At 39.0% G+C, this 27,619-nt stretch overlaps 2 protein-coding genes across 4 annotated transcripts; both read right to left on the reverse strand.

Annotated features, from left to right (window-relative positions):
* Positions 1-1,857: 1,857 nt before the first annotated feature.
* On the reverse strand, positions 1,858-7,698 carry SNRPN (small nuclear ribonucleoprotein polypeptide N). The gene is made up of 7 exons (XM_061181834.1): positions 7,610-7,698; positions 6,175-6,326; positions 3,797-3,908; positions 3,192-3,344; positions 2,607-2,745; positions 2,125-2,250; positions 1,858-2,019 (listed from the first exon to the last, which is right to left on the reverse strand). The coding sequence occupies exons 1-7, from the start codon at positions 7,610-7,612 to the stop codon at positions 1,982-1,984; spliced, it is 723 nt and encodes a 240-aa protein (XP_061037817.1). The 5' UTR covers positions 7,613-7,698; the 3' UTR covers positions 1,858-1,981.
* SNURF (SNRPN upstream open reading frame) lies at positions 7,636-21,386 on the reverse strand. 3 transcript variants are annotated; one of them, XR_009699515.1, is made up of 4 exons: positions 21,277-21,386; positions 16,565-16,660; positions 13,231-13,403; positions 7,636-7,755 (listed from the first exon to the last, which is right to left on the reverse strand). XR_009699515.1 is itself a non-coding variant. In XM_061181836.1 (3 exons), the coding sequence occupies exons 1-3, from the start codon at positions 21,288-21,290 to the stop codon at positions 13,292-13,294; spliced, it is 222 nt and encodes a 73-aa protein (XP_061037819.1). In that variant the 5' UTR covers positions 21,291-21,386; the 3' UTR covers positions 12,480-13,291. The 3 variants fall into 3 exon arrangements, 1 of the variants encoding a protein (XP_061037819.1); XR_009699516.1 differs by lacking the exon at positions 7,636-7,755 and adding an exon at positions 12,480-12,524; XM_061181836.1 differs by lacking the exon at positions 7,636-7,755 and having other exon boundaries at positions 12,480-13,403.
* Positions 21,387-27,619: the final 6,233 nt, after the last annotated feature.

Raw genomic sequence — 27,619 nt, forward strand, 5'->3', positions numbered from 1 at the left:
GTTTTCTTAGTATATTTTCCACAATTAAGAGCTCTCAAAAAAAATTCAAGGAAGCTCTAGGCAGAGAAGAATACTATTATCACCAAACAAAAACAGCCATTAGAAATAAGCATCTTGCAGACTCTAGAGCTCTCGTCACTCACCTCTAACTTACAAAAGAGGCCATCTTTAGTTAAGAATATTAGAGAACAAGTCTTCTTCAAATATGCCGTGACCACTCATGTCAAAATCTAAAGGCCATGCATGCCAGCAGATGTATACAAGGATGAATGTCTTCCCTCCAAAAACAGAAAAGAGTACCACAAATTATTTGAAGTTGATCCAGTGAGGAGACCGCTCAGAAAATAAGGCTCTTTATATACTCTTGCTCTAAAAACTGAAGGTTGTATCTGTCATATATATCAGGGTCAATTTTATCCTAAGAGAATGGTTTTGTCTACAGTGATCCAGATGCCTGGGGCTCTGATAACCACAGTTCCTTTGTAACATTCACAAACTCTGAAAAAAGTATCACATATGTATTATAAAAATCTCCTAAACCAAGGAAGGCTTGGCTTCTTTTGTTCCTTACCTCATAGTGGCCATTAATCTTAAAAACTACTTTGGGACAGACCACATAAAGTTGGTGCCAGCAACTGTGGTCATTTTGAAGGCCCCTTTTCTTCCAGAGACTATTACTTGAAAGGCCATGATTTAAAAGCTAGAAAAGGAAACACAAATACAACCTCTGCTGATAAATATCGAAGGAGAAGACACAATCAGACTACCAGTCTTAAATTATTAAGGAGTTACTACCAATCTTTAACTGTGGTATTTTACAAGCTAATTCCTACAATCAATAAGGACTCATTTATTGTCTAGTTGAAACCTTAGCTGTAAAGCTTAAAACCTCCTACCTCTTCCGTTTAAAAGTGATTTCATTGTTCCCTAACCAATTCTAACTAGATCTAGATATCTGGCCATTCCTTAACTATTTAACTGGAAGATAATGTCTACTTCTCTGAACACTTCCCATACATCACTAACTGATGCAGCTGGATATAATCATAATTTGTACTTAGGAGTGTCAACTGTCCCTGGCGGTCCAGTGGTTAAGACTCCATGCTTTCAATGCAGGGGGTGCTGGTTCAATCCCTGGTCAGGGAACTAAGATCCTACATGCCACGTGGCACGGCCAAAAAGTAAAATTAAAAAGAAAAAAGTGTCAACTATATTTCAGAGTGTAAGTTATCTTTAAGTAACACAACTTGTCTCAAATATGCAGTCTCCCCAGCTCCCAAGACCCACGCTCTGCCATTCATTTAAAAATTTGTAAGTAAATACTCACTAGTAGGGAATGATGATTACTCCAGGATAGTGTCATCTCTCTGACCGCACAGGCACAGGGCACTGTAAAAAGCTCATCAACTGAGGTAAACTTGCAAGGAAAAGAAGTACCCTCCTATTCCAAATGCTTTGATTGAATGAACAAAGTCTAATTCAACACCACAGTTTCCTTCTATAGATGGCCTTACGAGGCCTTTCATCACATCCCTACTTTCCTTCAAGTATGTATGGCATAGTAAAGTAGAGGGGGCTATGTGTGAATCTTAGATGAACCACTTAACCCCCTGGGTCAAGTTTCATTACGTGTAAAAGGTTATTACCTGACACCAGTCAGTGCACAAAGTCAAAGTTATGAAGCTGAAAAAAGTATCACAACCATTTTATCATAAGAATTAAAGAGAAAATTATTTAAATGAGTTGGTTAACAGGATTCACCTAATCCAAAATAACTTCAAGACCAGAAAAATCCCAGTCTTCACCCTGACCTCAAAAATAAAAACAAAAGGCAAAAAAATGTACAACAGTACCTCACAGTTTAATTTATGCATTTATTAGCTAATATTAATGCAGCAGAGGAGACAAAAGCTCACAAACACTCCACACATTTCACAAGACACATTGCAGGAAAAAAAAGTGACTAAGGATCTATAGTATCCTAGGGTCTTGGTGGACGCATTCCTGGGGGAGGTGGACCTTGAAAAGAAAAAGCAAAATTCCATGAGATCATAAAAAAATAGAAAAACATGTAAATATTCAGGGGCCTGGATAGCACCACTGAGAATATGTATACCCACTCACCTCTTATTCCTGGTGGAGGGGGTCTCATTCCTGGAGGGGGCATGCCTATTGGCGTCCCTCGAGTAGGAGGAAGCCCAATTGGTGGGCCCATGGGTGGTCTCATACCAGGTGGAGGAGCCATAATTCCTAGAATGAAAAATGGCAGAAATAAAGGCCTCATAAATCAGCTAAGATGGGAGCATTAAACACAAGATAATATTTAAAGAAATAAGCCTGGTACTAAGTAGAGTTGAACAATTTCTCCTTGACCACTGCCATGCTGGCCATCCCAACTCAAAAGAGTCCATAGCCTTTCATTAAAAATCAGTGTCCAAAAGTGGAAAACATATTCCCAGTTCCTAGTTAGGTAGTTAGGCTGGGCCTTAATTCAGTATCTTAGAGTATTTTTCATCATCACTCCTCAAGATGATACAATTTTTTCACAGATCCACACCTATATCTAAGAATCAAATTGTTTTAGTTCTTGTCCATCAATTCCTTACCTGGAGGTGGGGTTGCTCGACCAACAGGTGTAGGTGCAGTCCCGCGCCCTGGTGGATACTGAGTTGGGGCTCCAGCAATACTCGCAGTAGCAGCAACTGCAGCAGCTGCGACAGTGCCTCTTCCCTGTGGGGTCATTACCTGAGAAGGAATGGTTAGAAGACAGTAAAGGTAAGGCACTTCCTTGCATCATTCAACTACAGAAAATAAGAGGTTGATCACGGACTATTAAACAAAATATTAAGGCAATTCTGCACTTCTCCTGTTATTCTCATTTAAAAAAATCTTGGCACACTATCACATTCTCCTTTAAATTGAACATGCCCCCTTTTAACCTAATCAGCCCTTTTGCATTTTCTCAACTCCGGTTTATCCATCCATATTCCTCTTCACTCACCAACAGTGGTGAGTTACTGTTATCATGGTGGCTTTAATCTACTGCCTTCCTAATGTGCATCTGTACCTCTCTTCCCTCTACAGCATACTCTGCTTACATAGTATAGCATGTACGCTCAGATTTTTCAATCTCCTCAGCCTCAGGTTCTAGGCACTTTCTCCCAATAATATAAAAACTAATGGTTCCTCACCTGTTGGGATGGCCCCCCAACCCCTCGGACAGGGCCTGCTAATCCAGCAGGAGCCTGGGGAATTGGAACACCAGCTGGAACACCTCTGCCGGCTGCCCTACCAACCCCAGGGCCTCCTGCAGCTCCAGCAAGTGGTACCCGAGCAATGCCAGTCTGAAACAAAAAAATTATAGCTTGAAATCAAATGACTTATGAAAGTTATCAATAATCTTATTCCTAAAAAACTACCCTTTTCCCACCATTTTCCCATTATCACCTATCTCATATTAGTTCTGTATTCAAAATAGCATCACAGGAGGCATCCTACAGATTAAATTGTACATTTGTCAAATTGTGAGCCCATGTATTTTCACGACCCTACCAAGAGGAAATAAATCACCAACTCCTACCCTTATCTAGGTTGCAGCCAGCATGTAGACTAACCCATCAGAAAACCCTTCATCTCCCAGTATAGACAAGCAAGAACTTACATCAAGTGCCAGGCATGTTTTACTTGACAAAGGCACACTATGCTGTGCCTCTGCTGTACCCTGATTTAGCAAATATTTCAAATAATGTGATGTCCTTCCACATTAATGTTCTGTCCTGTCCTACATCTTCCTTACATCTTTGGGGGGTGGTCCCTCCACAGTCATGGAAACCAAGTTCTCCCCACGCAGCAACACCAGACCCAAAACCCGTTTTTCTTCACGCTCTGGCTGCTTAGCATTCTTTGGCCTGTAAATCAGAAGAAAATTTTAGTATGATAAGTTATGGATCACTCACTAACATTTTTATAGATAAGTATCAATGAAGACAATAATTGATGCCCAGATGCTCATGCTCAAACAGTTAATGAGTTATGACAAACAAAACTAGACTCAACTGATATATAAGGGTGAATGGCTCTTTTCCTATCGTACTTCAATCTTCCAGAATGTTCCCTCAATGTTATACTACAGCAAAACTAATTTCTTCTTTGTGAAACACAGATGCAAATAACGTAGCTAGGATTTTTTTCTTAATAGTACTGATTGCAAAACTTGGAATTTTACTTTTTTCTTTCAGTTTTACTGAGATATAATTGACATACAGCACTGTGTAAGTTTAAGGTGTACAGCATAATGACTTACATACTTCATGAAATGATTACCACAATACGTTTAGTGGACATCCAACACGTCTTATAAAAGAAAAAATGTTTTTCCTTGTGATGAAAACTCTTAGGATTTACTCTCATAACAACTTTCATATATAACATACAGCAGTGTTAATCATATTTATCATGTTGTACATTACATCCCTTGTACCTAATTATCTTAAAACTGGAAGTTTGTACCTTTTGACCACTTTCATCCAACTCACCCTCCCCCATCCCCTGCCTCTGGTAGCCACAAATCTGATCTCTTTTTCTATGAGTTTCTTTTTGAAGTATAAGCGACCTACAACACTATGTTAGTTTCTGATGCACAACACAGTAATTCAATATTTCTATACATTATAAAATGATCGCCACTGGCTAAGACTTTAAAGACAGGCAAAACTGAAACCTCGAGTTTTCATGTTAAGATGGGATTTAAATCATTTTTTAACTAAATAAGTAAATACTGACGACAGACAACTGAAATAAGGGATGGGAACAGCAAGAGGCAATGACGGCATACCAAAAAGTTTTTAATAACAGACACCTGTTTATTCCTGGACTTACCACATACTATATAACCATGGGAAATTTTTTGAAAACTTTTTTCTAACCTCTGTGATTCTAATTTCTTTATCTGTCAGCAGCAAAAATCATACATGCATGAGGCTTATACTACATACTATAGGTAATGCATTATTTAGGTGAGATTATCCCTGTAACTTACTGGAGGGTGAAACAGAAATTAAGAATATACCTAAAGCATTCATCAAATGTCTTTAGTATTCATCAACATTTTAAGTATTTTTAAAAATTCTTTTCAGTAAAAAGGCAGATTATTTAAACAAAAAATTAACATTGAAGCATTCACCATCCTAGAATTTCTGAAATGATCCAACTTTGTATGCAGGAAGAAGACTAAGAATGAATAAAAAGGGAAGGACAGGAATATGTTACTAATTCTATTCAGATTTGAGAAGAACAGACTTATAGCAGGCAGGCAAAGGTCATCATCACCTTTCTCTTCATATCTGAAATCCCTAAATGAAGTGGTCAAATTAAATTTTTGGACAGTATATCGTTAACTGTGGAAATAGAAGAAATAAAGCTAATGGTCAAGGGTGATGCCTTGTAAATTCTGCCAAGAGCCTGAAACAAAGCCATCTTGAACGTCTGGAGATATTACAAGCACTGACCCAAATACTCTGAATGAAAAGTCAACTGAATGGAAGTAGAATGTCCCTGGGATCTAGCAAGTGGCATGCTCTTATTGTTAAAGGAAGCTCCCCAATCACAGATGCAAAGAGGGTGACCTCCTATGGTAAGGCACAAACACACAGAGGTTATTTCTGAAGAAACAGCATGGGCAAATCACAAAGATAAATAAGCAAGGGGGTTAGGGATTGAGACCAAATCAACACTGACCATGAGGATTCAGACAAAACAAGGGGCATGAAAACAGGCTGGCCGAACAATTGCTAGACACAGCCTGAATTATTCTATTCACATCTCAACTCCTCAACCATGAAGAGTAATTGTTATTCTTAAGATTCCCTCAATCTGAAGGAATGTTGCAGATTAATGTTACCTATCATTTCTCAATTTTCTAAATAAATATAACTTGTTATTTTGATCATACCATACAGTCTTATTCCCAGTTTAGTTCATAATTGTATTTACAAAATTAAAACAGTAGTGTGGATACAGCTGACTCTTAATACTGGGAGATTCATCCAATTCAGAGATGAGGCCAGGACATTAGACAAGAGACCAGTCCTGTCTTTTCCCTACCTCCTTCAGTTACCCTCACTACTGTTCTGCCTCTCCCTCAGTATCCCACTGCCCAAACCCAAGTGGCCTTACTTGATCTTCCTGAACTCATCACAATCACAGAGGATCAAGTTCATATGCTTGTCAAAGGCCTTAAAGGTGCCAATGAAGATCCGGCCATCTTGCAAGATACATCTCATCCTATAGTCAATGTGCTGCAGCATCTTGCTGCTCTTTCCCACAGTCTGGAAGGAGTAAGAAAAGAGTTAGTCATCAGCTTGTCTGCAGCTACTTTCTAACCCTTTCCTGTTCCTTCTCCACTCCTATACCAATCCAAACCTGGCTTCCTTAACAAAAATATCATGCCTCCATTTCTTTTCTCCATACCTTTAAGATACTAGACCAAATTTGGACCCAGGGCCATTTATACTCCCCTATGGAACCCTCTGCTTCTCAAGAATCCCTCCCTATGCAGTTTTCCATTGCCCTAAATATATTTCCTCCCCAGTAAAGATTCCCAAACCCAGTTCTCCCTTTTAGTATTCCATCATTTTAATCCCTGTCCTTTCCCCAATTCTAATCCCAAGCCCCACCCTCCTACAGAATACTTTACCCTGTTGGCTATTTCTTTTCCTCTAGACACCTAGCCAAATGGTGGGAAACTCCTATCTCCATCAAAAACTTTGCAACTCCCATCGACCCAATGCAAATACGATGTATCATTTCTCAGTTCCCTTTTAAAGGTCTCTGTCCTAGTTCCACCACACCCCACATCCCATATCATTCAGAACTTTGATCAATGTTCCTCAAACTCTTTTTCTTTCATTTTTGTCCCGCTAAGGCACCTTTTAAAAATATTTTCATCCTAATTGCCCACTCCAATGAAACTTTAATATGCAGAAATACTGTATCTATTTACATACTGTGGCCCTTTGGAAGACCACAAACCACTGTAAAATCTAACATTCTTCCCATTCCTCAAAAACTAATTTTCAGTCCCTTTGGATATCTTTCCAGTTAAGAATATATGTTCTTGATTAGCTAAACTTAAACAGAAACACAAAATGGATTAGGATGCTGTATTTCTCTCTACAGACAGCCTTCCTTTGTACCAATCAAGCCTCAAAGCCCCAAACCCCTCCATTTTTCTTTCCCTGTTGATTCCGCCAAGGCCTTTCCCTTGGCTGTGGTTTCGCTGGACCCTCCATTTTTAAAGTCATCTTTTTATCTATTGAAATCTGACCTCAGAGTCCCCCATCTGCAGGACGGTCCCTTACCACTGTAATTGTGACCAAAAACTCTATTTCCTCACAATGCAAGATTTCTTTTAAGATGTTTCCCAAACCATTATACCACTGTAACAGGACAACAGACATAAGTCTTCACCAGTTGTTATTCCATGAAATGATGCGTCATCTCTATAGATTAATTCCATATTAAGAACCCCCAAACACCCCACACTCTGGAAATCTATTATATTGGGCATTTACATTAGCTTCTCACCCCTCTGCCCTAATATACATCTTACCATGATTGCTGCTCCACCAAATCCAATGTCCACAGGGAAGTTTCAGGATCCTTAAGACCTAAGGGAAGGCTACAGATAAAGGTATGACGCAGGTTCTCCTACAAACAATGCAAGCTGGGGCGGAAGCTTCGAATAGTAGATGGAGCCTGCAGAGGAAAGCATGATCTAGCTGCACTGCAATCTACCATGTTTTAAAACAGGTAGACAATTTTGCATGAAAAGCACTACAAGAGACATTCAAAAATATCCCCTCATGCTCTCATACCCACCAAGTAAACACCAAATTTCACTATTCCATCACCTTAACTCCCACACTGTACACACCCAGAGTTAACAGGTGGTTAAATTTAATTTTACACAGAAATTCTTAAATGTTTCAAAAATAAGCTTCATTTTCCATTCCCAAAATGTATTATTTTCTCTTTCCATCCTTATTTAAGGTAGTGTTTCATTCTCTGGTCACAAATTAACACCAAGTCATCACAACTTCAACATTTTGGTATCCTTAAGTTTCTCCATCTGAGTTAGTCCAAACTTTTGCTCCTTGGCTGAACCACCTAAATGTTTTCTACCTCAGTGTTCCCTTTCCCTAAGCCAAAGTCCCTTCAAAATAAGCTAGGAAATCTCCCTTCACCAAGAACCTAATATATTATCATATACCTGCTTAAGATGTCCTTTGTTAAAAGGGGACATACAACTACTACATGCTTACACGGATATACGGTCAACTTTCTTAGTAATCAAAGAAATAAGCATTAGAACAATACTCTCATTTCCCCCCAATATACTTAAAAAAATGCTTTGAATAAGTATGAGAACCAAACCTAGCCAAAGCTGGAAAAGGGTCTCAAACTAATTATACTCATTTAAAAGGAAACACACAAATTATGTTCCTTTTGAATGGGAATTTGGATTTATGCATAAAAGTAACTCAGTATCATAAACAAAATCTGGTATAATTGTACTTTTAACAATGCAAACATTTCCAGTAAGATTGTTGTCTCCACTGTTTTTTCAATAGAGAAAATTTACAAACAGTAAACTGCTTAAGTACATTTAAAATCATCTATTTTAGGATGTGAAAATGAAATCATTTAAATAGTGGTTATGAACTATGGCAACATCAAAACAATAAAGTAAAAGAATGGTGAGGATACCATTATACATGTGGAACTATAACACTAGATTAGAAGAGATCATAATGATATAAAATAAATAATTCAGTAAGGATGGTAAAATGCAGAGGGGATGTTTCCCTATAATTACCAAAATTTGATGGCAGTTCAATACATTTTTATGAGAACTTGGAGGGTATCAGGTTTTCTAATAAAATAAACTGATCATTACTCAGAATATCTTCCAAGCTTTGTTCTCCACATGCAAACTGCCATGCATCCTTTGTGCAGCTTTTCCTGAAAGTCAATCCTCCCCCCAATAAATGTAGTTTCTAATCCAAATTCACATGAGAAGTTTAAGGCCTATAATTCAGATGTTCTGAATTCTGACAGGATTCTCTATAAAGCAGACTATAAATTCAGGAATACTTGGTATATGTTTGAATCACTAGCAATTGCCATTTTTATGATAGCATATCTAAGATTTAAGATCTTCATCAACCCATGGAGACAGGAAGTAAATTAAGTGGTTGTCTGAACTAGGGGTGGAAATGGGGAATGAATTAAATGGGCACGAGGGGATCTTACTTGGGTAATGGAAAATACTAAGAGTATGTGTTGCATTGACTGCAAAATTCTGTAAATTTACTGAAAAGCACTTGTTTATAACTGTGTAAATTCTATGGTATAGGAACTATACACCAAGAAAGCTGTTTTAAAAAAGTAAACTGTCTGGACTTTCAAATAATGGTCAAAATTCATACTAAGATTACTTTTTACACTGCCATTGGTGCCCTCAAAGAAAAAAAAACACAGCTAAACGTTCAACAAGACACTACTACTGAAGCTCACTCCCTTACCAACAATGGAGACGTGCCACCGGACAATGAGCCACAAGACAGTGATTATTAGGGAAAAAAAAAAGGATGTAGCTGGATGTAGCTTTTCAAAACTTCATTTAAAGGAAAGAAATGTAATCACAAAAAGGTTTCACATGTAAAGATTAATATAATGGAAACCAGTATCAAATGTGCATTTAAGGTGGGAATTTGTAGTCACCTCTCCAGTAAAAGTTTAAAATTCAGAGACAGGGCTTTTACCTTCAAGTGCCAAACAGATTTTAGAGTTGAGATTTCCCAATCCAACCCGTTTCAAATGTTTTATCCCGCTTGGCCTTTCAGTGAACACATACCTCATCAGCCCTAGTTCATAGAGTTTAGCTATTAAGAGATCAACAAATGCAAACAAGATTTCCTGGTATAGTGGATCAGAACAAAAAAGGAAGGCCAGTCAGGCATGTGTCTGTCCATCTAACCTGTTTGAGGTTCCAAACCCCTCCCATACCCACTATCTTGTTACCCAGTTATCAAGTATAAAAATGCATCTGGTGATTTGAGTCATGGACTAAAGAACTGGAGACCTCAGAACTGGGGATATAATATGTATAAAATAATTTGCATAATAGGAGATATACATTTCACTCAGAATAGGGGTTGACTGACTGGGGAGGTTAAGAAAGGTTTCCCTTAATGAGAGGGACTTGAAATTTAGGAACAATTATCTCTCGTCCCTAAATTTAGCAGACCATAATCATGAACCCTTGTAAGGGAAAGGAGATATATCACTTTGTAGAATGATTAAATGTATCTCCACAGTAAAGGAGAACAAAATGCTTTATGAGGAAGAAAACAAGAGCAGCAATATCACACTGCATTAAGGAATTAGCAGTTATAGTAAATCTCCTGATGAAAGTGCACATAAGCAAAAAAATGGCCTCGAGACCCTGACCAAAAACATCCTGGGATTCCTCAGAGGAGGAAGTTCTCAAACTTTTGAAACGTGTGGAGTTTGAAATTATTAAACTACATAAATATGTAAAGCTTCCTTAAATCAAAGGATATGATGGTCAGACTTGGCCAAGCAACATGTAAGAAATGAGAAGTCACAGAATAATGGTAATGTATTAGTGTTCATTCTCCTGGTTAAATAACAGACCCTTCACAGAAAAAAAAATGCAAAAAGTCTAACATGAGAAAACACAAATAAGTGGAAACTACTAATCCACAAAGCAATGCCATTTAAACCAGAGGAAAACAATTTTTCCCTTTTTGAAACTATTTATCAAAGGGAAAAAAAAGACAACAAAGGTAGTACTAAGAAATTATCACTCTAGTAAGTATTCTTGATGGCAATCAAGAATACTGCTTGAATACTGCTTATAATGTTGTTAGAAAGCAACATAACAAAACATTTAAGAATCATACTAGTATTTATACCCTAAGCCCAAAATTGGATCCTTACCCTAATAAATTAAAAATACCAAATATATCTTAAAAATATAGAACTAAGATTCATAACAGCATAGCAAACTAGGGGAAAAAAACACAAGTACAAAGGAAAAGTAAATCATGAATGGACCATCATTTATTCATTACAAATGATAATTGTGACGACTGTGTAATAAAATGAAGGAACATTAATGATATACATATAAGTGGAATAGTTTAAAAGCATGATTACAATTAACTACATTTTCAAAAGAAAAGCAGAAGGGCAAAATGAAAGAAAATTCAACCTCATGCTGCTGCGGTTGAAACGTGGGTATTTAAAGTCTGTGGTTTACTTTCCCATTTTTCTTGGCTATCACTCACATGATTTAGATTTTTATAATGAAAAAGAAAACATATCAACTGTTAAAATGCCTTTACCCATTTACATGTATAGCAGACTTTAGCACTAGTCTCAGACCTGACCCTTATCCCAGAAATTCATCTGGTTCTCTACCCTGGAATATTTACTTCATACACTCTCCTTCTACAACCCCTTTCCCTTCACCACATTGTATATTATCACCACTCCCCTACTGGCTCCACCTTAGTGCTTTCATCTTTGAAAGTGGTTCTCTAAGAGAGTAAGAGAGAGATTAGCCAACTTTTTCTTTTAAAGGGAAAGATAATAAATATTGTAGGCTTTGCCTGCCATTCAGTCTGTCACAAATACTCCCATCTGCCACTGTACTGCCAATAACAGCCACAGGCCATACGTAAATAAATAGACATGGCTGTGTGCCAATAAATTTACAAAAACAGGCAATAAATGGGCCAGATACTTTACCAACTCCTGCTCTATAACAATCCTAGTACCTAGTACTGTTTAGATGAAATGAGCACTTGAAACTCAGAAAATTGGATGGCCCTATTTACAGATCATAATGTATAATTTAAATAATACTTTACTCAGGAACTTACAAGAGTATGTAAACTGCACTGAGGAGCCAAAAAATTCTTGGTTAAAAATAGTCAATTATGCACACTTACTCATTTAAAAATGCCCTTACTCTGGGGAACAGCTGAGGACAATGATCAGATTCTATCGCCTGAAATCAATTCCACTGTCTTGCAATCAAATCCAATCAATTACTGGAGAATGCTGTGTAAAGGATTCAGCTGGGGAGGGTTTTCCCTTTGCTTTAAAATTCGAAATGATGGCCGTAAACAGGCCTAATTAATTTGAGTTGAGGGGTTATATTTCAAAATGGAAATAAAGAAAATCTAGAAGAAAACTCATCTATAAACCCCTTTCCTCTCGTGGTTTCTAAAAAGTATATATTAAACCTTTTGGATTGAGATCTTAATTTTTAAAAAGTCGGAAAGGAAAAATAAAGTATTAAATCAAAATTAATAGCGTTTTCCTAAAAATCTAAGCAACCAACACAAGAAGACACACTGTAAATAAATCTACGTAACATTGAAAAATCATAGATTAATAGCTTTATTACATTGTCAGCTGATTCGAACACACTGGTAAAAAAAGGTAAGAAAAAGATAAAACAAAAAAATAATTAGTAAATAAGCATGGGAAATACTTAGCTTCTCATTTGCTAATGGATGTGATGTGTATTTATAATTCAATAGAAACAAATTATATATAATTAACATAAGCAATGAAGATGAAAGTGTAACTGACACTATATTTTTTCATGATAATAAAGACTAATATAATAATTCATAATACAATTCAGAAAATGTACCTTAATTTCAAATTCCTTGCCTCAATTTATCTTTACATCTGCATATCCAAGGAAATGATCCTATCTAAAGTTTTATTCAAAGCAATTCACTGAAGCTTTATTTCAAACTACCAGCAGAAAAAATGAAGTCTCTCACAAAAAGAAATTATAAAACATATTAGCAGGATATTCAGCAGCTATTTATAATGAAATATTTTTCATATGTTAAGTTGAAAATCAGTACAAGTTAAATATGAATAAAACTACCTAAAAAGCAAGGACTATACAATGTCTGGAAAGTAATACATGACAAGTGTTAGGGTAAAAGCATTAAGATCCTGCTTTTACTTTCTTAAACTTTCTGCTATGTGTTTATTTGTATGAAGCCTTTAAGAAAAAAAATTTCTTTGGACATATCCTAAATAATTAAATGACCTCCAAACACCCTACCCTTTAATTAGTTCTTTATTCTTGATCATGATTGCATCAACTCTAACCTGTTTTGTTTTGTTTTGTTTTCTCTCTTGGAATCAGCTATCTGGGTGTTCCAATACTGCTTTAACCACCTCTTGGTGTCTCAGCTAAGAATGCCTGTCTCAGTTCCGCCTGGAAATCCACCACAGGTACTTGCTGCTGCTGCTGCTGAGATCGCCTTGGATACAGGTGACACCTATGACAAGACCACAATACACATAAATGAAAAGACATTTTCCTATATAGATAACAATGTGAAAGAAAACACAGAGACCTTTACATTTAAGGAGATCCTCATTTAGGGTCAGAGCATGCCATTACCTTATGAAGAAAGTATAAAACAGGAGACTCCACACAGAGTTACTGGGACTGAGGGATACTTAACCTCTTTGGGGATACTAGCAAGGAACTTAAAAAAAAAAAAGAGCTCTTTTTGTTTAAAATGCCCTGTGAAAGTACCATCAGTATAATATCCACTACTTACTTTCCAATCTGGAAACAATTCTTTAACCCCCAAGGAGGGAGGTGGGCATTTGTTAAGGCATTTCCAGTGAGACATTAAGGCTGTCATTCATGCTGACAAGAAGTCACTACCTAAAACAAAGAACTTCCAGGGCCCAGGCTATTTAAGCTCTTAAACTATGTAAACAACCATCTATTAGTCGTCAGGGAATTCTGGAAAAAAATGCTCAACATATTCCTACCTATCAGTCATCTGGCTGTGACTCTGATCCAGAGGATAAGAGATGCAGGAGGTTACACAGTTGCTGGCTAATAATGCAAGCACGAAAAAAAAAATATCACCAGCCAATTCTGCCCTTGTTGATAAGTATATATATATGAAAATATTCAACAGCAGCTGGATTTGAAAATGGGACTGTGGTAAAAGGTTTTCCGCTATTTTCTGTAGTTTTTAAATAACATTTTTAACATTCTGTTATATAATAAAGAATTAGGCTGGACTTTGTCCATGGTTCCTAGGAGGTAACCTCTAATCGTTTGAGTTTAACAAGTGATAGCAGTATCTTTGTTATTCATGGTGGGCCTCTGGGATCACACCAAAGTTAATGTTAACTAGATGACTCAGGATTAAAGCTGGGCTTAGAGAATATCAATACTGCTTACCTGTTCCTATAATCCACTCACAAAGTGGATAAAGGTGGCTGGGGAAATTACACTATTTTCCTAACTCAAAACTCCCCTCAGATTCTTCCCCTAGTGCAGCATCCTCTAGTATTTTTACATAATATACATAACAGACATCAGGAAAATGAAGTTATTTCTTCTTCAAAAGCAACAAAATATTTCCATAGATACTGACAAACTAATGACACCTAAAGCAGTCTTTTACAAGATTAGGACATGATAATCTGTTATACTGGTCCACATTGATGCTGCACTGGATAAAGGCTCTAATAAAATATAACAAATATGATAGGACCTTCACCCACTAACAAGGATCCTCCCCCAAGAAATCCCCTCCACCCATACCTCCACCAATCTCTAAACTACCTCAAGATATTTCTAGAGAGTCTGGGGAGGAAAAAATGGCACTTTTAAAAACTCTGAAGTTACAAGAGACTGAAGGGGAAAAATGACATTACCATATAAAAGAAAATAGGCAAATAAATGCCTATTATAAAGGACAAACTATATAAAATATTCATTCTTAAATATTCCTTTTCAAAGTAATTTCCAAAACGAAAATGTAACAAAGAATAATGAACTATGAAGAATAAGTAAAATAAACATGGGAAAATGGAGAAATCTTTCACCTCACCAATAATTTTAAATGTGCAAATATACTGAAATTTTTCCACATATAAAATGAACAAATAAAAATAAGACGCAAAATGTTACCCACTTTTTACAACAATTTCTGTAAAAAGCTTTATACTTGAAGTGAAATAAAATACAAATAAATATTAATAACTACAGCTGACCCTTGAACATGGGTTTGAATTGCGTGGGTCTACTTATATGTTGAGATTTTTTCCAATATATTGGAAAAGTTTTTGGAGATTTGTGACAATTTGAAAAAACTTGCAGACAAACCACAGAGAATAGAAATATCAAAAAAAGAAAAAGTTAGGTATGTCATGAATGCATAAAATATATGTAGATATACATTTAACATAAAAATATGTGTTAATCAACTGTTTATGTTATCAGTAAGGCTTCTGGTCAACAGCAGGCTATTAGCAGTTAAATTTGGGGGGACTCGAAAGATATATGGGGATTTTTGCCTATGTGGGGGATTGCACCCCAACTCCCTTGTTATTCAAGGGACAACTGCAATATTAATTTTCAGATTGACTGCTCTTACCTTCATTGTAATAACTAAGAAAAACAAACAACCTAAATATCCATCAGTAAGCTAATGATAAATGTAACTATGTTATTACAGCACCCATACTCTGCAATTTGTAAAATAAGATAGATTTATATGCACTGACATGGAAAGATCCCCAAGGCACATCGTTACAGAATAAATCTCATGTATGTAAACAAACAAATCACAAAGATGCCTCCCCTCACCCCATGTGTGTACACATGAATGCATAGGAAAAGGTTTGAAACAATAGAGATCAAAGTACCTGAGGATTATATCTGGAGAGAGAAGGGGAATGGACTAGTGGTATACTGAAGTAGGCACTCACTTTTTATCTCAAAATTATGTGTTTTAAGAAGAGATTATATTCATATATTACTAATACTTATAATTTTGAAAAATAACAGCTTTAGGAAAGAAAAATGATGTTACCCACAGATATTGTCAAGATTTGTGGTAATGACAAAATGCACATAACTGCAGACTCAATATATACCATGTCATTAGAAATGTTAATATATTTTTAATTGAAATGTCCCTTCTAGAAACACATATGCATATCCTAAATAAATGAAGGGAAAAAATGTATACAAGTTTTTAACTGGATAAATGTACTAACTAAATATAAAATTCTAAATATTGCAAAGCAAGCATGAATACATAAATTAACGTCTCTTCAAAGCACAGAACATTTTGCAAGCACAGAAAAAGTGACTTAGTAACAATATAAATACAGCAGAAATAATTTTAATATAAATATGTTGAAGGATGTAGAATTTTATGAAGATACCACTCACCCACACATATATAGAAAAAAGGGAAATACGTATTACTAAAATTTTAACAAAAGTTGAGTTAAGTTAGGATGGCATGGTTAAGGATGATTTAACTGCTTTTTTGCTATATCAATATAACATGCACAAGCTTCTTTCATTAATTAAATTCATTTCAAGCCCCTGATCACAGGATACTTTGTTCCAATTTGAAAATGCCCTAAATTGGTTCTCAACGCTGACTGTACTCACTCCTGGTTGCTCAGTGAGGCTGTTCTTCTCCGTTTGACTTGGACTTCTACCTCTGGTACGTGCTGTTCTGTGGTCCGTCTCAGGTGTAAACGGTCCCTGAAGCAGAAAGAGGATTTGTTTTATACACTTCATCAATTTTTGAAATAACCATTTCTTTAAAGATTATAGGGACTTCCCTGGTGGTCCAGTGGTTAAGAATTTGCCTTCCAATGCAGGGGACGCAGGTTCAATCCCTGGTCGGGGAACTAAGATCCCATGTGCCGCAACTAAGACCCGATGCAGCCAAATAAATAAATAAATAAAGATTATATTTAGAACTGTATTTAGTATGATGGGAGTTTTTAAACTCCATCTAATTAACCTAATTAAATCTAATTAAAACACAGTAGAGTGATGTATGTCAATTATATCTCAATAAAACTGAAAAGAAAAAAAAGTAAAATTGAAATCTTAGAATATCTTTATCCACCAATAGTCAAAATCTATCCTAAAACCACTTTCTCCCTTTAGCATCCCTTTGACCTCAGAAAACTTGGGAGAAAAACTATCAAAAAATTAAGCAAAATTGTGTATTCCTACATATATTCACACATACAGATATAAAACTATACACTTACAGAGATACATTTATATACAGGCATACTACCCATACCTACATATCCCTGAAAAAATAACAACGTTGATTCTAAAAATGGTTTGAAAAATAGTCTACTACGATAGATCATTTTTATAGTGGAATAAAGAATAAAATTTAAATTTCAAAATGTCTAAGCAACCTCTTGTGCAAATGCTTCTTAGGATTTGCAAAACAAGAAATTTTAAAACTGTTTAAAAAAAAGAAACATAGCCACTGACATTATAATCTGCAGAACAGCGCACAAAATGTCTGCTCAAGGGATCTGAACATGAAATCTACTTGGGTCATCCAGATTAGAAACTACAGGAACCACTCATGAAATTGAAATTTTAAAATGTCAAATCAGAAAGGAGAGAAAGGCATTTTACACAAGTCATGCAATGTAATTTTTCAAAGGCAGAATTCAAAGGACACATCCCAAAAGATAATTCCCTGAACCTGTGCTTTTAGAATTCATGTTTAGATTATGCGAAGTAACCAAAATAGCCTACCAATGACCCCAAATTGTTTTCTTGCTTCAAAAACTTCAATGTTCTAATCAAGCAGTAGAAAAGACCATTTTTTTAAAAATCACATATCAGATTTTTAAATGGTAAAAGTACTGTAAATACTTTGCTAATTTCCTTGACCTTTGATTAGACAATGTGACAACACCTAAAGTACCTAATGAGAAAGAAATCCATAAATAGGATTTCATCAAAAGTGAACATTTCAGAAAATTAGCATTTAAGGAAATAAAATGTTGTTATATGTACATAATGTTTTTTGCTCCAAAATCACTTTCATTAAAAAAATACTAATCTGGAAATGCACTGAAAAGAAAATATGATGAGATCACACAATATTTTTCCTAACGGCCTAATATTCTATCAAATATTTAGGATGCCTTACACCTCTCCCCCCCAAAAAAACCTCAATTATAAACGGCCTAATATTCTATCAAATATTTAGGATGCCTTACACCTCTCCCCCCAAAAAAACCTCAATTATAAACTCAATGACTAGGACCTCAAGAATGAGAAATAAAAATAAAAAACACAAAGATAATGTGAGGTAATCCCAGTCTGTGAGCTTCCAACAAATATAAGACGATCAGTGCCTCCAAAAAAAACCCTATAGAATCATCAAAAAGAATTCTGAGCCACCCAGCATTCAGGAATCAGAAAATAAACTTCTCTGCCAAACCTTTATTAGTGAAGGATGCGGCCTTAACCGTCAACAACTCTTGCTCAACGTACCTTGCTTTAGAAAGCAACACACAGTCCTTCGACTAAGTGTCCTTGCTCTAAACTTCAGAAAGCATTCACACTCCCTCCCCATCCTCAAAAAGCCGTGGTACTATGCCAAATATTCACAAGGCAGGAGAGAGACCTTCAAACTTCAGCTCTTTCCACAGGGTCCGCCATATTGAGGTCCTGAGCCCGAGGGCAAGACAACAAAATGGCGGACCAGGAATGATGCACACTCATCTTGCAAAGGGCCAAATGATCAGAAGTTCACATTTGAAGCATTACCTTCCTACAAGCAGAAAAAAATAGGTGCAAATCATAAGTATCGCAAAATACCAGACTCCTGCTATTTTTCAAACTACTCGAAAATAATTCCAGAACAAAGCTTCCCAGGCTTCTGAATTTATATTTTCCTTAATTACATTCTAACTCAGCACACAAACAGGCGTACTGTTTATGATGCACGAGAAAAAAAAGAAAAAAGGCAAGCCCATCAAAATCCTGCAAAGAAAGTCCTTAAAAATATCCCCCCAAAAGTCAAAAGTAGTGGAATACATAATACGGGAATAGTTACTTTGTTAATTATCCTTTCTCAGCAAATATTCACAGCAGCTCCAACTTCAAAAATGATGGAACGAAACCACTAATTTAAAAATCCGATTAAGGGCAAGAATTCACTAATCCCACCTACACCCACATTCTACTTTTCTCTCTCCAGTCTTCCTTGAGCAAGCACAACTCAGCCCTCAGTTCCTAGGAGCCCTGGAGGAGCTGCGACCCCCTGATTTAAGGAAAGTATCTATAAAGATGACATCACCAATGGAATATCCAGCGATTAAGAAATACGACAGACACTTAAAAGAGATGCAGTTGTGGAATTATATAACCTGGAAAGTTGAAATCAGAGGTTATAGGAACGGGAGTTGTCTAAAGGGATACTGAAGCCACCTGAATGTGGCGAACAGTTAAGATTGTTCACAATACAACCTAGGGAGAATCTACAAAAATGGGAAAGCACCTGCACCGGTGATGGAGGCTGTCTTAAGTAGCACAGTAAAATCCCGGAATGCCCTCACCTCTCTTGGCCTCCAGGCCCCCGCCTCTCCCTTAAGCGTGACAGAAAACCAGGGGCACAGTGCGGCTGCCCTGCCATTCCAGGCAGGCACAGAATGTACAAATTGCCCCCTGTATAAATCTCTGGTCTCCCCACGCCACTGCGGCACTGCAGGGAAATGGTGGAATGCCAGGCAGAGGCTGAGCAAACCTGTCTCCTTCCTCCCCTCCCCCTACCCCCACTGCAGCACAGTAGGGAAGAAAACAGGGATTGGGCACACAGGCGAAGGAGGTGGCTGGCCGCCCCACACAGCAAAGGCTACGCAAACCCCGTCCCCCGCAGCATGCCCCACTGCAGGGGGGAGGTGGTGTCGTCGCTGCTGCGCCTGCGCACCCTGAACCCACACTTTCCCTACTGCGGCATTAGGACGCGGCAGCCGCCCACCCAGGCCGACCTCCTCTACCTAGCGCGTCGCTTTGCAGAGGGTGCGGCTGACACCCCTGCCAGGCAGAAGTGGCACAGCTGCCCCTCCCACACTGCGGCACTGGGGGGGAGGGGCAGCACCCCCCCCCTTCGCGCCTGCGCAGACCCGTACAGCTGCGGCAGCAGCCATCTTCGCGGAGCTGCACAATGGCAGTGACGCGACACCGACCCCCGCGCACTCCCGGGCTGGCCTTCGAAATTTTCATTCCAAACGCAGGGAAAACCTATGCGAACGACAGACACCCCTACGTGTCACATCCCAGAACCTGGCAGGTCCCCCGCAAGATGCACTAAACTGGCTGTGGACATCACATTCCTCATCTTACACCAAACCCACAAATGGGAGAAATATAAAGAAGCATGTAAGGACCGGACATTTCTGCAGCCACCCCTTCAGTTGAGGCGCAGGGTAGGAGTTTCGCCACAGTATTCAAATTCTAAGAGCACCACCAGTCACAGAAAGTTGAACGTTCTCTCTTTTCTTCAAACGAATGGCCTCCTCCAACTGCCCGCCCCCGCCCCTGCCCCTCCCCCTCCACCCCCTCTACCACTGCCCAGAGGGCCACTCTGCGAGACCCGCAGCCCTGTCACGGCCCCACCGCCACCCTGCGGCCCCCATCATCGCTGTCACCCCGCCGTCCCCACATACCGTGGCAACACAGGCCACCCCACCACACTCCCGCCACCCCCTCCAATCACCCCCGCCACAGCCACCGCGGTCACCCCGCCGCCTCCTCCAATCACCCCCGCCACAGCCACCGCGGTCACCCCGCCGCCTCCTCCAATCACCCCCGCCACAGCCATCGCGGTCACCCCGCCGCCCCCTTCATATCAGTGCCATGGGAGGCACCCCAACCACCCCCTACCACTACTGCCACACACCAGTGCCTCCGCGGACACAGCACCTGCTGCCCCCTGGCCAGTACTGCGGCCCCACTGACCGCACCCCGTGTACCCTCCCCCACCTCACACACCGCGGTGGCCACCGCGATGTACCCTCGCCACCCGCAGTCACGGCCTTGGACCTCACGGACAAAGGGCCACCCTAGAGAGGGTAGAGGGTCTGAGGGGACGCGACAGGATGGTGCAGACGCGCCAAGACCTGACAAGACGCGGACAGAATACCCCCGAGGAGGGTCAGCCCAGCCCCAAGCCTCCAGAAGGTGTCCTATCCGGCCTTCGGACAAAGAACTTGAGGGCCCAGATCCCCAGTAAATACTGAAATACTTCTAGTTCTGGAAGCCTGGGCTATCATGCAAACAAAAATGTTTCCCATGCTGCCTCTGAGGGAAGACACCACACAGCTGACCTGGCCCGCTCCATCGCGCCGCTGGCCGCTCCTCAGAACACACTGCTAGGCATCTCCGGCAGCAGCTCCACTCTACGCGGCCTTTGCCGGGGCGGCACCAAGAAATACGCCGGCTCTGCCTGCGCGTGCGCGGCAACCCCCTCACCACCGGGCCTTGGGCACGCATGCGCGTCTATTTGCCGCAGTAGCGAGGTGCCGCAGCCCTGCAGGTGCCCCGGCCCCCTACCTGACAGAAAAACTGGGGGATGGTATCTTCCAGACCCCAGGTGATCAAAGCACGGGGGCCTTAGGGGTGGGGGGGGACTCCAGGAACCACCACCAGCCTGCAGTTAATGGCTCTTAGAGTCGCACTAAATGTTACAGTGGTACTTCCACCCAGGGGAGTGGGAATTATTTTTTGTGAACTTTATAAAGTCCGTACCTTTTTCAGATTTCCTTAGGTTTTTCCCCAGTGTCCTTTTCCTGTTGAAAGGTAACACAAATATTATGTTCAGTAGTCATGTTTCTTTAAACTCCTCTTGGCTGTGACAGTTTAGTTTTTTTGGTTTTGTTTTTTAACTTTTACCATGTTTATATTTTTACAGTGATCATTAATTACTTTAAGAATTAAAAATAAGTATTATTAAGATAAAACAAAATTAAACTTCACTCTAAGCTCTAATGTACTTGACTGTCAGTTTCCTGACTCATCTTCACCCTTTTCTAACCTGCGCTTTCTGACGAGTCTGACTACTCTCCTAATTTCTTGGCTGCTCTATGGTATTAAGAAGCTGCCTTTGGATGCCGGGGAAGGCATGATAGGATCCCTGACCTTACAGACGATCTAGAGACAGCAGCCATTTTGGCTTACTCATTTATTGAAAGCGAATATTTTAAATCAGTTTATAGACCTGGTGAGCATATCCTGCAATTTGGTAGTGAATATACAGAAAAGGAGACTTCCCAGCAAACTATGATATAAGGACTGTGCAGCTAGAACCTGATGTCTCCCAACCATTCCCTTTTGTAAAAAAAAAAAAAAAAAAAAAAAGAAGTCGAGACATCCCAATTCAAACACTCAAAGATATGAGGTTAAAGAACATAAAATCTGGACTAAAACTATTCTGTATACAGCTGAAGCTGGAGTCTGCAAAAACCAATCTGAACTACATTACACCGTATACAAAAATTAACTCAAAATGGATCAAAGAATTAAATGTAAGAGTAAAATGTAAATCTCTTGGAGGAAACAAATGTAAATTTGTGTGACCTCAACTTAAGCAATGCTTTCTTAGATATGACATCAAATGCACAAGCAACCACAAAAAAAAAAAGATAAATTGGACTTCATCCCAAGTACATTAAAGTTTTTGCTTCAAAGATCACTATTAAGAAAATGAAAAGACAACCAGCATAATAGTAAAAAAAAATTTGCAAATCATATACTAGCTGATAGAGGAAGACTTACAATTCAACACTAAAAAGACAAAAAAAAATTTTAATGGACAAAGGATTTGAATTAGATAATTCACCAAAAACTGGCAAACAAATGGCCAATCAGCACATGAAAAGATGCTCAGCATCATCAGTCTTTAGGGAAATGCAAATGAATAGCTCGTTGAGATGCCACTTCACACTCACTAGGAGGGCTATAATCAAAAAGACAATAACACGTTAAGGAGGATGTGGAGAAATTGGAACCTTCTAACACTGCTCATAGGAATGTAAAGTAGTGTAGTCATACAGGAAAAGAGTTTGGGAGTACCTAAAAATTTAACCATAAAGTTACCCTATGACCCCCCACAGTTCTACTCCTAAGTATATAACCCAAAATAAATGAAAACATACATCTGTGCAAAAACTTGTACATGAATTTTCATAGCAACCCTGCTATAACAGTCAAAAGTGGAAACAACCGAAATGTCTATCAACTGATGAATGGATAAACAAAATATGTGGTATGGCATAACTGTACAATGGAATAGCGTTTGTCCATTAAAAGGAATGAAGTATTATTCACGCTACAAAATGGATGAACCCTGAATATGCTAAGTGAAAGGCCATATTTTTTATGAGCCCATTAAATGAATTGTTCAAAATAGGCAAATCCATAGAGTCAGAAAGCTGATTAGCGATTGTCAGGAAATGAGAGAAGGGCAAATGGAGATTGACTGCTAATGGTTACAGTGTTTCCTTACAGAATGATGAAATGTTCTGGAATTAGATAGTAGGGATGGTTGTAAAACATTGGGAATATATTAAAAAGCACTGAATTGTGCAATTTTTAAAAAGTAGGTTTTCTGGTATGTGCATTATAAATCAATTTTTTTTTTAATCCCAATTGAGGGACATTCTACAAAATACCTTACTAGTAATCCCCAAAATTGTCAAGGGCATCAAAAACAAAGGCTGAGAAACTTTCTGAGTCTTGTCACAACCAAGAAGAGCCTTGAGACAGAAGTACTAAATGTAATGTATTATCCTGAATGAGATCCTGGACATTATGGAGAAACTGAGGACATGAATAAAGTATGAAATTCTGTTAATAATAATGTACCAATATTGGTTCATTATTGTAACAAATGTACGATACTAATGTAAGAAAGACATTGATAATAGGGGAATATATGTATGAGGTACAGGGGAACTCTCTGTACTACCTTCAAAATAATTACGTAAATATAAAACTACTCTGAAATTAAAGTTGATTAAGGGAATAAAACTGATCAGAAAATGATATACAAAAATATCTTAACATGACTGCCTATAAAGGAGAAGAAGGCTCACAGACAAGGGTAGAAGGGAGACATCCCACTGAAAAAATCTCTGTAATTCTAATGTAAAAGATTTTTTTCTGTAATTCGAATTTATGAACTGTATGAAATAAAAAGTAAAGGGTACAGAAAAAGTTGTTCAAGGAAACTTGTCTGGCACAAGACACAATAAACAAAGTTAAAAGAAAAAAGACAAGAGAACTCATTTGCTAGATACTTATATAATGAATTAATTATCTACCCACTACATCAAGAACTTATAGAAATCAATAAGGAAAAGGGAACCTCAAAGAAAAAAAGTTCAAGGATGCCCAGTCATTATGAAGTACTTTAACACTAGTCCAAATAACAACCATATAAGTTATTTCCAATCTCCAACCCTTTTACAGATTAGGAAACAGACCCAGAGCAGTGAAGAACCACACTCAAAAGTCACACAGTTCACAGGTGGTTGAACCCAGATTCAAGCCCAGCACCCTGCTTCCTGTGCCTCTGCTCTTAACCACTACTGTATGCTATAATGACTGTCTCATAGGGGTAATGGCTCTCTTCCTTATAATTTTAATTCCACAAAGGATGTGTACCAATCCACATATATGAACCTCAAGCCCAAGCAGAGAGCTGGGAGAAAAGAGAAAACAGCACAAAAGCCCAAAAACTGCCCCCTTAGGCTCCTTGCTTAAGGCACTGGGTGGCAGTCTTTCACTACATGCACAATTGGTTCACAAGAAAGCTGAACAGGAGAGAGAAATCTTTGCAGCAGGATCCCTCCCCGATCCTGGGAACTGCAGGAGGGAGATTATCCTATTAGCAGCCTTCTTGGAAAATCCCAGGACCAACTCAGGAAGAGGCTGAACAGAGGAAGAAAGTAACTACTCCTCTAGAAAATGGTCAAACAGGACACAAGCAATAAAAAGACACTTCCACCCACAGATTTTGCACACATTCTCACTGTGTCTCCAGGCTTTGGGACAAGAATTCTCTACACTGTCAGATAACTACATCAAATCCCACCTACAGCCTATGCATTTTTTAAACAGTTGGGAGGGAATCAAAAGAAAGACTATTTTGTGACACATGAAAATTATATGAAGTTCAAATTTCAGTATCCAGGAATAAAGTGCATGCAGAACATAGCTGAATAGAAAAACCCAGGCACGGGCTTCCCTGGTGGCACAGTGGTTAAGAATTGGCTGGCAATGCAGGAGATACGGGTTCGAGCCCTGTTACGGGAAGATCCCACATGCCGCAGAGCAACTAAGCCCCTGTGCCACAGCTACTGAGCCTGCACTCTAGAGCCCACGAACCACAACTGCTGAGCCCGTGTGCCACAACTACTGAAGCCCGTGCACCTAGAGCCCGTGCTCCACAAGTGAAGCCACCACAATGAGAAGTCTGCGCACCGCTACGAAGAGTAGCCCCTGCTCGCCGCAACTAGAGAAAGCTTGTGCACAGCAACAAAGACCCAATGCAGCCAAAAATAAATAAATTTATTTTAAAAAAAGAAAAACCCAGGCTTTCCCTGAGTAGGGATAAATCCAGGTCCCTAACTCCTGTGTGTTTCTCCTTTAGCCTTACACAATTACCAGGCTCACATACAATACTTCACTTCTGACACTTTTGTCACCAAATGTGTGTGGGGTTTTCTCTACAACAAGCAATTATCCATTACGCCAGCTGGGTGTCCTACAATTTAACTCAATTCTAACACTAACCACCTCAATACAGTGTGATCCCACAGGTCAGATCCCACAGTTCAGTCCCACAAGACTGCTCCCACCCCACATCAGATTCCAAATGCAAGGAACATGTCCCCAGGTTACCCATAACTTCTGTGGACAGAGAATGTAGACTGCCATATCAGTAAACAAAGGATGTTGCCACCAGGAAGCCATCAGCCACAGCAGCCGCCCCCAACTGTGCACCCTGAGGGGATTCAGGATGGAGAAAAACAGGATGCAGGCCCTAGATGGTTAAGGTGCATATCAAAGGAATGATTTCAATGAGCCCAGACTCTTGCATCTTCCCAAAGAAAAGTGTTAAATTCATTAACTTGAGATAGCTGGTTTTTCTTTAATTAACAGTAATCTTTTAATGTTCCCACTACCTGGTTTTGGGGGAGTTTTTGTTTGTTTTTTGCAAAAATTTCTATATATCCTGGCTCCTCCTTTACCTCTGGGGAACAGTCCTTCAGAACTATCTGAGGGGCTGTCTTCTGGGCTTAAGTCCTCAGAAAATCTGCTGAATAAAACATAATTCTCAACTTATAGGTTGTGCTTTTTTTTTTTTCCAGTTGACACTTCTGTTTGGCTTGGCTACAAATTGGAGGTTCCTATAACCTCCTCCCACTTCAGGTTCAATTAATTTGCTAGAGCAACTCACAGAACTTAGGGAAAATTTTACTTACATTTGCTGGTTTATTAGAGGATATGATAAATGATACAACTGAATAGCCTGATGAAGAGATACTTATGGTGAGGTCTGGGAGGGTCCTAAGCATAGGAGGTTTTGTCCCGTGAACCTGGGGTGCATTACCCTCCCAGTACATTGATATGTTCACCAACCTAGAAGCTCTTGGAACTCTGTACTTTGGGGATTTTTATGGTGGCTTCCTCACGTAGGCATGGTCAATTATTAAGGAGAGGTGAGGGGTGGGGCTGAAAAATTCCAAGCTTCTAAGCATGGCTTTGTCTTTCTGGTGACCAGGAGCCACCCAGGAGCCCACCCAGGGTCACCTCATTAGAATAGACGATGCTCCAAGTGTTCTTATCATGTAGGAACTTACAAGAGATTTAGGAGCCCTGTGACAAGGATGAGGTCAAAGACCAAATATTAGAAAAAGAGATGCTCCTAGTGTTCTTATTACTTAGGAAATTTAAAAGGTTTTAGGAGCTCTATGCCAGGAACTGGGAACAGAGACTGATACATATTTTTTCTATTATCCCCCAGCAGCTTTGTACATTTGTTTACATTTTATCTATGGCTACAGCTGCACAGTTGAATAGTTACAACTGATGGGGTTAAGGGCATACTACCCCAACATACGGCACCTTGGCATATTGAATATTTTAAGCTCAAGGTGTTTCAGAAAATGGCAGAAGCAGGAAGGTCACTTTGATCTTCTCCCAACCCTCTTCCTCTGAAACAACTCATAAAAGCCTCAGGTGAGATGTGCCCTCCCTATACCCTGGGGGAAGGACCATCCTTATTTCCAAAGACAAAAGGATGCCAAGAAGAATCAGAACAAACAGGTTTTAATAAATTTCCCCCAGTTTTCTACACTAACCTCATCCTCTCCGACCTATCATATTTCTACACAACTGCCTATTCCTCATCAAACCTAGCATAAAAATACTCAAGGTCTGTTTCTAGGGTATTAATTTCCTTAGAAATGAAGGCTCCCGTGTCACATAAAACTCACATTAAATAAATTTGCATGGGGAATTCCCTGGCAGTCCAGTGGTTAGGACTCCATGCTTTCACTGCCGAGGATCCGGGGTTCCATCCCGGGTCAGGGCACTAGGATCCTGCAAGCCCCGCGGTGCTGCCAAAAAAAAATTTTTTAAGTCATAAATAAATTTGCATGCCTT

Source organism: Eubalaena glacialis, chromosome 2, assembly GCF_028564815.1.
Source record: "Eubalaena glacialis isolate mEubGla1 chromosome 2, mEubGla1.1.hap2.+ XY, whole genome shotgun sequence".
In the NCBI taxonomy this organism is placed as follows: Eukaryota; Metazoa; Chordata; class Mammalia; order Artiodactyla; family Balaenidae; genus Eubalaena; species Eubalaena glacialis.